The sequence below is a fragment of the Taudactylus pleione genome, unplaced genomic scaffold, assembly GCF_031769625.1.
Source record: "Taudactylus pleione unplaced genomic scaffold, aTauple2 ptg000747l, whole genome shotgun sequence".
Taxonomy (NCBI): Eukaryota; Metazoa; Chordata; class Amphibia; order Anura; family Myobatrachidae; genus Taudactylus; species Taudactylus pleione.
Genome location: NW_028285149.1, coordinates 4033610 through 4045930, shown reverse-complemented (window position 1 = coordinate 4045930; position 12321 = coordinate 4033610). Strand labels below are relative to the sequence as shown.

Genomic DNA, 12321 nt, shown 5'->3' with positions numbered 1-12321 from the left:
CAATTGGTCACTGGAATCAATCCCTGTAGCTACTTACAGTTTCCATGTGATTTAATGTGTTGTACAGTATGATCGGTATCAGAGGTCATCTGCGAACAAGCCCTAATGAACACAGATTTTAGATAGAACATGTTGAGTGTATAGAAAGTAATTATTCTATATGTACTAGTTCCATGGAGCTGAGACAAGTAAGGAGAGATCTCTGAGGGGAGCAGTGAGCCATACTTCTGATCTTACCTGTCAAATATCTAATCATTTGTAATAGTATATTTAACACAGAAATACATTATTTTCTTTTTAACCCAATAGTATGAAGTGTGTCTGCATGCAAAGGCCAAATACATAATAGAAAAGACCATTGTTCTTTTTCACACTCATTTTATATATGATTCTCAAGAGATTATAGGGCCTAGTTAATAAACTAGAAAAGGCTTTTCTCCAGTATATTAGCTGGAGAAAGCGACGTTTTGTAATCTCTATTTAATTAGTCAAAAAGTGCAGAAAAATCATGGTATCCGGATGACAGTAAAAAAGGTTGACAATGTATAGGTCGACACCAAATGGTTGACAGGTACAAAAGGTCGACAGGTACAAATGGTTGACACACCAATGGTCTACACGGCAATGGTCGAGACAAAAAAGGTTGATACATGATTTATTTAATTTTTTTTTACCAATATTATGGTTAGGGTTAAGCACTAGGGGAAGGGTTAGGCTACTGTTGAGTTTAGGCGCTTGGAAGAGAGTTGGGGTAAGGCTGCCAGAGGGGATGTTACTGTTAGGTACTAGGGGGAGGGTTAGGGTTGGGCTACAGTTAGGGTTAGGCACTTGGAGAAGGGTTAGGGTTAGACTGCCAGAGGGGACAGTTAGAGTTAGGCACTAGGGAGAGGGTTAGGTCACGGTTAGGTTTAGGCACTTGGAGCAGGGTTGGGATTAGGCACTAAGGGGTGGGTTAGGCTACGGTTGGCTTTAGGCACTTGGAAGAGAGTTAGTGTTAGGCTGCCAGAGGGGATAGGGGGAGGGTTAGGTCACGGTTTGGTTTAGGCACTTGGAGCAGGGTTGGGATTAGGCACTAAGGGGTGGGTTAGGCTACGGTTGGCTTTAGGCACTTGGAAGAGAGTTAGGGTTAGGCTGCCAGAGGGGACGATTAGTGTTAGGCACCAGGGGGAGGGTTAGGGTTAGGCTACTGTTGTGTTTAGGTGCTTGGAAGAGAGTTAGAGTTAGGCTGCCAGAGGGGACGGTTAGTGTTAGGCACTAGGGGGAGGGCTAGGGTTGAGTTACAGTTAGGGTTAGGCACTTGGAGAAGGGTTAGGGTTAGACTGCCAGAGGGGACAGTTAGAGTTAGGCACTAGGGAGAGGGTTAGGTCACGGTTAGGTTTAGGCACTTGGAGCAGGGTTGGGATTAGGCACTAAGGGGTGGGTTAGGCTATGGTTGGCTTTAGGCACTTGGAAGAAAGTTAGTGTTAGGCTGCCAGAGGGGATAGGGGGAGGGTTAGGTCACGGTTAGGTTTAGGCACTTGGAGCAGGGTTGGGATTAGGCACTAAGGGGTGGGTTAGGCTACGGTTGGCTTTAGGCACTTGGAAGAGAGTTAGGGTTAGGCTGCCAGAGGGGACGATTAGTGTTAGGCACCAGGGGGAGGGTTAGGGTTAGGCTACTGTTGTGTTTAGGTGCTTGGAAGAGAGTTAGAGTTAGGCTGCCAGAGGGGACGGTTAGTGTTAGGCACTAGGGGGAGGGCTAGGGTTGAGTTACAGTTAGGGTTAGGCACTTGGAAGAGAGTTAGTGTTAGGCTGCCAGAGGGGATAGGGGGAGGGTTAGGTCACGGTTAGGTTTAGGCACTTGGAGCAGGGTTGGGATTAGGCACTAAGGGGTGGGTTAGGCTACGGTTGGGTTTAGGCACTTGGAGAAGGTTTAGGGTTAGGCTGCAGGAGGGAATGGTTAGGGTTAGGCTGCAGGGGGGGATGGTTAGGGTTAAGCTACTGTTAGGTTAGGGTTAGGCACTAGGGCAGAGGTTCCCCAACAGCTCAGGTTTTAGAGAGATCCATGGTAGAGCACAGGTGGCATAATTAGTACCTCAATTTGATTTAACCACCTGTACTATACCATGGATATCTCTAAAGCTGCATACACACACAACGATTTAGTAAATGAACGATTTTAGTAAACGATTTTCATCCATTTTTTCAAGGGAAAAATGAACGAAAATCGTTTACTAAAATCATTAATTTAGTAAATGTAATGAACGATTTTTTTGAACTACAAACGATTTTTGCATATTTCCTTACTGAAAATCATTGAGTTGGTCAGTATGACTAAACTACAAACGTGAACGCGCATGAACGATAGTCGTTCAGCGTTTTAACTCAGAAAGTGAACGATTTTTTGAACGATAAACGATATCATTAACGATAATCATTCAAAAAATCGTGTGTGTATGCACCTTAAAATCTGAACTGTTGCAGTGCCTTGAGGACCGTGTTTGGGAACCTCTGCACTAGGGGGATGATTAGGGTTAGGCTACGGTTAGATTTAGGCATTTGGGGAGGGATAGGTTTAGGCTTAAAATAAAAAAAGGAAAACGTGTCAACCATTTTTTGGTGTTGACCATATGTGCGTCAACAATTTATCCCTGTCTCCACTTTTTCATTTCTCCTTTCTTAACCTGAAGCCCCGATGGGTAGTAATGGAAGCTGTAATATTTATATAGATGAGAGAAGAGACTGCTGTAACACCCTGTATAGATGGCATTAAGTGTCTCTTTCTGCTGTAATGGAGAAAGGCGGGGAAGAGGCATTCTCTTCCTTATTTTCTCTGCTCAGCACAGCAGGCTTTCTGCTCCCCCAGTCAGCTCCATCTATTCTCCCCGAACAGCGTCTGTCATCACCGACTCTGACCAGTGCATGCAGACATCTTTCACAGAGGCGATAGGCGTAAGGAATCTCATAGCCGGGACAGCCCCTTACCTTGTCCCGCACGTCAAATGATATAAATATGGCGTTAATATGAGAGCCAAAAGTGATTTCTCCTTTGTACTTCTCTTTCCACCACTACGCACCATCCACATAGAACTCTCCTGAGTCTATTTAAAGCAAACCTAGCTCCATTCTCTATAACCGTCAATGGAGACCAGCAACTTCCACATATAGGGCTCTATTCATGTATCAGTGAAAAGCCCTTTATCAGTGCTTTTCCCTGCTTCCCCCTATTCACAGAAAGGTTACTGGTTTCCCCAGCGGTGCCCCTGATTAGTACAGACATTGCTATACAGTAGTATGGGGAGAGCGATCACAGAAGGGTTACTGGTTTCCCCAGCGGTGCCCCTGATTAGTACAGACATTGCTATACAGTAGTATGGGGAGAGCGATTCACAGAAGGGTTACTGGTTTCCCCAGCGGTGCCCCTGGTTAGTACAGACATTGCTATACAGTAGTATGGGGAGAGCAATTCACCGAAGGGTTACTGGTTTCCCCAGCGGTGCCCCTGATTAGTACAGACATTGCTATACAGTAGTATGGGGAGAGCGATTCACCGAAGGGTTACTGGTTTCCCCAGCGGTGCCCCTGATTAGTACAGACATTGCTATACAGTAGTATGGGGAGAGCGATTCACAGAAGGGTTACTGGTTTCCCCAGCGGTGCCCCTGATTAGTACAGACATTGCTATACAGTAATATGGGGAGAGCGATCACAGAAGGGTTACTGGTTTCCCCAGCGGTGCCCCTGATTAGTACAGACATTGCTATACAGTAGTATGGGGAGAGCGATTCACAGAAGGGTTACTGGTTTCCCCAGCGGTGCCCCTGGTTAGTACAGACATTGCTATACAGTAGTATGGGGAGAGCAATTCACAGAAGGGTTACTGGTTTCCCCAGCGGTGCCCCTGATTAGTACAGACATTGCTATACAGTAGTATGGGGAGAGCGATACACAGAAGGTTTACTGGTTTCCCCAGCGGTGCCCCTGATTAGTACAGACATTGCTATACAGTAGTATGGGGAGAGCGATTCACAGAAGGGTTACTGGTTTCCCCAGCGGTGCCCCTGATTAGTACAGACATTGCTATACAGTAGTATGGGGAGAGCGATACACAGAAGGGTTACTGGTTTCCCCAGCGGTGCCCCTGATTAGTACAGACATTGCTATACAGTATTATGGGGAGAGCGATTCACCGAAGGGTTACTGGTTTCCCCAGCGGTGCCCCTGATAAGTACAGACATTGCTATACAGTAGTATGGGGAGAGCGATCACAGAAAGGTTACTGGTTTCCCCAGCGGTGCCCCTGATAAGTACAGACATTGCTATACAGTAGTATGGGGAGAGCGATCACAGAAGGGTTACTGGTTTCCCCAGCGGTGCCCCTGATAAGTACAGACATTGCTATACAGTAGTATGGGGAGAGCGATACACAGAAGGGTTACTGGTTTCCCCAGCGGTGCCCCTGATTAGTACAGACATTGCTATACAGTAGTATGGGGAGAGCGATACACAGAAGGGTTACTGGTTTCCCCAGCGGTGCCCCTGATTAGTACAGACATTGCTATACAGTAGTATGGGGAGAGGGAGTCACCGAAGGGTTACTGGTTTCCCCAGCGGTGTCCCTGATTAGTACAGACATTGCTATACAGTAGTATGGGGAGAGCGAGTCACCGAAGGGTTACTGGTTTCCCCAGCGGTGCCCCTGATTAGTACAGACATTGCTATACAGTAGTATGGGGAGAGCGATTCACCGAAGGGTTACTGGTTTCCCCAGCGGTGCCCCTGATTAGTACAGACATTGCTATACAGTAGTATGGGGAGAGCGATCACAGAAGGGTTACTGGTTTCCCCAGCGGTGCCACTGATTAGTACAGACGTTGCTATACAGTAGTATGGGGAGAGCGATTCACAGAAGGGTTACTGGTTTCCCCAGCGGTGCCCCTGATTAGTACAGACATTGCTATACAGTAGTATGGGGTGAGCGAGTCACCGTAGGGTTACTGGTTTCCCCAGCGGTGCCCCTGATTAGTACAGACATTGCTATACATTAGTATGGGGAGAGCGATACACAGAAGGGTTACTGGTTTCCCCAGCGGTGCCCCTGATTAGTACAGACATTGCTATACAGTAGTATGGGGTGAGCGATTCACAGAAGGGTTACTGGTTTCCCCAGCGGTGCCCTTGATTAGTACAGACATTGCTATACAGTAGTATGGGGAGAGCGATTCACAGAAGGGTTACTGGTTTCCCCAGCGGTGTCCCTGATTAGTACAGACATTGCTATACAGTAGTATGGGGAGAGCGAGTCACCGAAGGGTTACTGGTTTCCCCAGCGGTGCCCCTGATTAGTACAGACATTGCTATACATTAGTATGGGGAGAGCGATACACAGAAGGGTTACTGGTTTCCCCAGCGGTGCCCCTGATTAGTACAGACATTGCTATACAGTAGTATGGGGTGAGCGAATTACAGAAGGGTTACTGGTTTCCCCAGCGGTGCCCCTGATTAGTACAGACATTGCTATACAGTAGTATGGGGTGAGCGAATTACAGAAGGGTTACTGGTTTCCCCAGCGGTGCCCCTGATTAGTACAGACATTGCTATACAGTAGTATGGGGTGAGCGAATTACAGAAGGGTTACTGGTTTCCCCAGCGGTGCCGCTGATTAGTACAGACATTGCTATACAGTAGTATGGGGTGAGCGAATTACAGAAAGGTTACTGGTTTCCCCAGCGGTGCCCCTGATTAGTACAGACATTGCTATACAGTAGTATGGGGAGAGCAATTCACAGAAGGGTTACTGGTTTCCCCAGCGGTGCCCCTGATTAGTACAGACATTGCTATACATTCGTATGGGGAGAGCGATACACAGAAGGGTTACTGGTTTCCCCAGCGGTGCCCCTGATTAGTACAGACATTGCTATACAGTAGTATGGGGAGAGCGATTCACAGAAGGGTTACTGGTTTCCCCAGCGGTGCCCCTGATTAGTACAGACATTGCTATACAGTAGTATGGGGAGAGCGATACACAGAAGGGTTACTGGTTTCCCCAGCGGTGCCCCTGATTAGTACAGACATTGCTATACAGTAGTATGGGGAGAGCGATTCACAGAAGGGTTACTGGTTTCCCCAGTGGTGCCCCTGATTAGTACAGACATTGCTATACAGTAGTATGGGGAGAGCGATACACAGAAGGGTTACTGGTTTCCCCAGCGGTGCCCCTGATAAGTACAGACATTGCTATACAGTAGTATGGGGAGAGCGATACACAGAAGGGTTACTGGTTTCCCCAGCGGTGCCCCTGATTAGTACAGACATTGCTATACAGTAGTATGGGGAGAGCGATCACAGAAGGGTTACTGGTTTCCCCAGCGGTGCCACTGATTAGTACAGACATTGCTATACAGTAGTATGGGGAGAGCGATTCACAGGAGGGTTACTGGTTTCCCCAGCGGTGCCCCTGATTAGTACAGACATTGCTATACAGTAGTATGGGGAGAGGGATCCACAGAAGGGTTACTGGTTTCCCCAGCGGTGCCCCTGATTAGTACAGACATTGCTATACAGTAGTATGGGGAGAGGGATCCACAGAAGGGTTACTGGTTTCCCCAGCGGTGCCCCTGATTAGTACAGACATTGCTATACAGTAGTATGGGGCGAGCGATACACAGAAGGGTTACTGGTTTCCCCAGCGGTGCCCCTGATTAGTACAGACATTGCTATACAGTAGCATGGGGTGAGCGATCACAGAAGGGTTACTGGTTTCCCCAGCGGTGTCCCTGATTAGTACAGACATTGCTATACAGTAGTATGGGGAGAGCGATCACAGAAGGGTTACTGGTTTCCCCAGCGGTGCCACTGATTAGTACAGACATTGCTATACAGTAGTATGGGGAGAGCGATTCACAGGAGGGTTACTGGTTTCCCCAGCGGTGCCCCTGATTAGTACAGACATTGCTATGCAGTAGTATGGGGAGAGCGATTCACAGAAGGGTTACTGGTTTCCCCAGCGGTGCCCCTGATTAGTACAGACATTGCTATACAGTAGTATGGGGAGAGCGATTCACAGGAGGGTTACTGGTTTCCCCAGCGGTGCCCCTGATTAGTACAGACATTGCTATACAGTAGTATGGGGAGAGCGATTCACAGGAGGGTTACTGGTTTCCCCAGCGGTGCCCCTGATTAGTACAGACATTGCTATACAGTAGTATGGGGAGAGGGATCCACAGAAGGGTTACTGGTTTCCCCAGCGGTGCCCCTGATTAGTACAGACATTGCTATACAGTAGTATGGGGAGAGCGATCACAGAAGGGTTACTGGTTTCCCCAGCGGTGCCACTGATTAGTACAGACGTTGCTATACAGTAGTATGGGGAGAGCGATTCACAGAAGGGTTACTGGTTTCCCCAGCGGTGCCCCTGATTAGTACAGACATTGCTATACAGTAGTATGGGGAGAGCGAGTCACCGAAGGGTTACTGGTTTCCCCAGCGGTGCCCCTGATTAGTACAGACATTGCTATACATTAGTATGGGGAGAGCGATACACAGAAGGGTTACTGGTTTCCCCAGCGGTGCCCCTGATTAGTACAGACATTGCTATACAGTAGTATGGGGTGAGCGATTCACAGAAGGGTTACTGGTTTCCCCAGCGGTGTCCCTGATTAGTACAGAAATTGCTATACAGTAGTATGGGGAGAGCGATTCACAGGAGGGTTACTGGTTTCCCCAGCGGTGCCCCTGATTAGTACAGACATTGCTATACAGTAGTATGGGGAGAGGGATCCACAGAAGGGTTACTGGTTTCCCCAGCGGTGCCCCTGATTAGTACAGACATTGCTATACAGTAGTATGGGGAGAGGGATCCACAGAAGGGTTAGTGGTTTCCCCAGCGGTGCCCCTGATTAGTACAGACATTGCTATACAGTAGTATGGGGCGAGCGATACACAGAAGGGTTACTGGTTTCCCCAGCGGTGCCCCTGATTAGTACAGACATTGCTATACAGTAGCATGGGGTGAGCGATCACAGAAGGGTTACTGGTTTCCCCAGCAGTGCCCCTGATTAGTACAGACATTGCTATACAGTAGTATGGGGAGAGCGATTCACAGGAGGGTTACTGGTTTCCCCAGCGGTGCCCCTGATTAGTACAGACATTGCTATACAGTAGTATGGGGAGAGTGATCTCAGAAGGGTTACTGGTTTCCCCAGCAGTGCCCCTGATTAGTACAAGGGTTAGTGGTTTCCCCAGCGGTGCCCCTGATTAGTACAGACATTGCTATACAGTAGTATGGGGCGAGCGATACACAGAAGGGTTACTGGTTTCCCCAGCGGTGCCCCTGATTAGTACAGACATTGCTATACAGTAGTATGGGGAGAGCGATATACAGAAGCAGGGAAAGCTCAGCTTTCCGGTCGCTTCTAAAACTGTTTTCTCCATCTCAGGATGGCGTAATGTGCCCCCCCCTGAGGTGAGAAGTGCAGTGAAGACGGCTGTCTACCTGTCTTCTCCCTGCTCTCCCCGCCCCCTTCCCTGACACAGGCCAATCAGCAGTGCCCAGGGAGAAAGTGGGAGGGAGAAAGACTCCCCTGCTCCCTCTGTGTTACCAGGACGTTCCCAGGGAGTATAATTGTGAAATGACCCAGCATATGCCCGCTGCTTCCGCTGACAACTCTACCCCCACCCCGCTGGCGCTGTACTGTGAATAATGCTAAAATGTTTCCTCACACTATAGAAGCTCTATGATTAATGAAGTGACGTGGCATATGCTGGGTCTCCTCACTCTTCTTACTGCCTGCTACCTCTGCACCCGCTGCCGGCTCACTCTGGGCCTGATTCATACCCACTCGGGCGCGCACAGCGCTCGCAAGCGGGTCGATTGTCCCCCACTGCGCATGCGCACACCGGAGCCGGCTCCGTTGCTACGGGTCTTGCACCAAAACAGGACAGCTGTCGATTGTGATTGACAGCTTGCCCCGTTTTGGAGGCGGGCATGGGGGGGTGACTGGCCAAACGGAGGCGTTCCCTTAGGAACGCCTGCCATTTGGGGGCGGCCCCACTGACATCACGAGTGATGTCAGTGGTGAGCTTCCGGCTCCATTAGTGCCGAAAGCTCACTGGGGCTTGCGGGAATGAGACCCTACCACAAGGGTCACGTCGCAAGCCCCTATGGTCGTGATGGTCGTGACCATCGCGACCATCACCTGGCCGCTCGCTAAAGCTGTGGGTGGTCACCCACAGCTTAGCGAGCGGCCAGGAGGCCGTCTTTAAAAAATAAACAGGGACGCCCTGATTCAGAGCGAGCGCTCTCAAAGAGCGTCCGGCTCTGAATCAGGCCTTCTGCCCGCACCCCGCTGTGTCGCTGTCCTTTGTATTGCTAATGAAGTGACCCGGCATAAGCTGGGTCACTTCAGACTATTTAGTCCCCACTGCCCTCAACTCTGTCAGCCCCCCCATAGCCCGATCGTTTGGTGTAATTCCTTTGCTGTCCGTAGCTTGCTCATCTCATCACCTTTGTCCCTGTTCTGCTTCTGCTGGAAGACTCGCTGTGCTGCCAACGAGAGAGCCTGGATTCAACACTGCGGTCTCCGAGGACTGAAGCTGAAGACTGGATTGCTGGTGCCCTGGATTTCGCATCGCTTCTCCAGAAAGGCAAGTATATATGCATGCTAAGGAAAGAAACAAGGTAGCGCTTGTAGACAATGATAAAAACTATTTAATAAACTAATGTTACAAACAATAATAATAACATTGTATCAATGTGCAAATATGCTGGCCATAAATAGGAGCTGATCAGTCAATGAAAAACTCTCTCTGCAGTTAAATGGACAATTCCAAGAAAAGGAATATAAAACCAGTTAGTGCGTTGAACAATCACACTGGATATCAATAGTGGGTCCGCTGAATGAGAGACTGGTACCTTATTAGAATACAGAACCGTAGATGACAGCTGAATCAAAACTCTCCAGAGAGGACAAGAATTAAGGGGGCCGTGGTGTGAGCCTGTATAGTCCTGCGGCTCACCTTAGCCCTTGTCAGCTTTCTACTGGAGCGTCTCCATTGTGCGCTCTCAGCCTGTGCACGCTGACCGCCGGGTCTATCAAGAGAGTAAGACTCATGGCTGTGATATGGTCTGTGCGGGAGCCGTCTAGTACTGTAAGTGCAGCAGCATATAGCCCAATAGCTTTAACGCTTTTCTCCGGGACAGCACTCCCGGTTTCTTCAGAAGGACGGTTTGTTTCAAGCTGCAATACCATTCCACTGACAGACCCGGCGGTCAGCGTGCACAGGCTGAGAGCGCACAACGGAGACGCTTCAGCAGAAAGCCGACAAGGGCTAAGGTGAGCCGCAGGACTATACAGGCTCACACCACGGCCCCCTTAATTCTTGTCCTCTCTGGAGAGTTTTGATTCAGCTGTCATCTACGGTTCTGTATTCTAATAAGGTACCAGTCTCTCATTCAGCGGACCCACTATTGATATCCAGTGTGATTGTTCAACGCACTAACTGGTTTTATATTCCTTTTCTTGGAATTGTCCATTTAACTGCAGAGAGAGTTTTTCATTGACTGATCAGCTCCTATTTATGGCCAGCATGTTTGCACATTGATACAATGTTATTATTATTGTTTGTAACATTAGTTTATTAAATAGTTTTTATCATTGTCTACAAGCGCTACCTTGTTTCTTTCCTTTGGATTTCTATTTGGTGGGTTACAGTCTCCACCCAGTGTAGCAGCTGTTGTAGACAATTTCACTTCTATAAATTGACTATTTTGCGCACCTGACCCCCCCTTTTTTCTTAAGTATATATGAAATGCTGCTTAACACAGCTCCAGTATATATAGCATCCAACCAATGGAATGTATAGTGAAAAGTAACAATTCATATCACAAGAGCTTCATGAATAGACCCCATAATCACTAGGCACATAAGCAGACTTTAGCAGCACATGTCCTGCATTCACATAGCCCTTTTATGCCTGGTTATCCATCAGAGCATGTTGTGGTGTCCCGGCATGGTGCATAAATTGCAGTGATAAAACATTATGTATAACTGTGATACACATAATATTGTTTCCACAGGGGCACAATAAATAGACCCCTAAATGCTTTCTGCCGCTGTAACATACACAACACAGGCGGTGCTATATAGTGAGTACTAGTATTAGAGTATATCACATATACAACACAGGCGGTGCTATACAGTCAGTATAAGTATCAGAGTATATCACATATACAACACAGGCGGTGCTATACAGTCAGTATAAGTATCAGAGTATATCACATACACAACACAGGCGGTGCTATACAGTCAGTATAAGTATCATAGTATATCACATATACAACACAGGCGGTGCTATATAGTCAGTACTAGTATTAGAGTATATCACATACACAACACAGGCGGTGCTATATAGTCAGTACTAGTATTAGAGTATATCACATACACAACACAGGCGGTGCTATATAGTCAGTACTAGTATTAGAGTATATCATATATACAACACAGGCGGTGCTATATAGTCAATACTAGTATTAGAGTATATCACATACACAACACAGGCGGTGCTATATAGTCAGTACAAGTATTAGAGTATATCACATACACAACACAGGCGGTGCTATATAGTCAGTACTTGTATTAGAGTATATCACATATACAACACAGGCGGTGCTATATAGTCAGTACTAGTATTAGAGTATATCACATATACAACACAGGCGGTGCTATACAGTCAGTACAAGTATCAGAGTATATCACATATACAACACAGGCGGTGCTATACAGTCAGTAGAAGTATCAGAGTATATCACATATACCACACAGGCGGTGCTATACAGTCAGTAGAAGTATCAGAGTATATCACATATACCACACAGGCGGTGCTATACAGTCAGTAGAAGTATCAGAGTATATCACATATACAACACAGGCGGTGCTATACAGTCAGTAGAAGTATCAGAGTATATCACATATACAACACAGGCGGTGCTATACAGTCAGTAGAAGTATCAGAGTATATGTGATACATACCCAGGTGGACAGAGAGTGCCCCAAGTATATGAGGAATTTTGCAGAAGTAAAATAGCTGGCACAGGACCCTACAACAGAAAGCAGAGACATTGTTACACTGTGACATGTTATCTGTCAGCTGTATATACTCAGTACTATTAGTATACAGTAAGTAACAGAAAGCAGAGACATTGTTACACTGTGACATGTTATCTGTCAGCTGTATATACTCAGTACTATTAGTATACAGTAAGTAACAGAAAGCAGTGACATTGTTACACTGTGACATGTTATCTGTCAGCTGTATATACTCAGTACTATTAGTATACAGTAAGTA

At 47.4% G+C, this 12321-nt stretch overlaps 1 protein-coding gene across 1 annotated transcript in view; it reads right to left on the bottom strand.

The window, feature by feature from the left end:
* The window catches only part of SLC40A1 (solute carrier family 40 member 1), a 108969-nt gene that overhangs the window by 86173 nt on the left and 10475 nt on the right, over positions 1-12321 (bottom strand). Inside the window, exon 2 of the mRNA XM_088457213.1 lies at positions 12006-12073. Coding sequence (XP_088313339.1) covers positions 12006-12073 — 68 coding nt within the window. The remainder of the gene's footprint in view (positions 1-12005; positions 12074-12321) is intronic.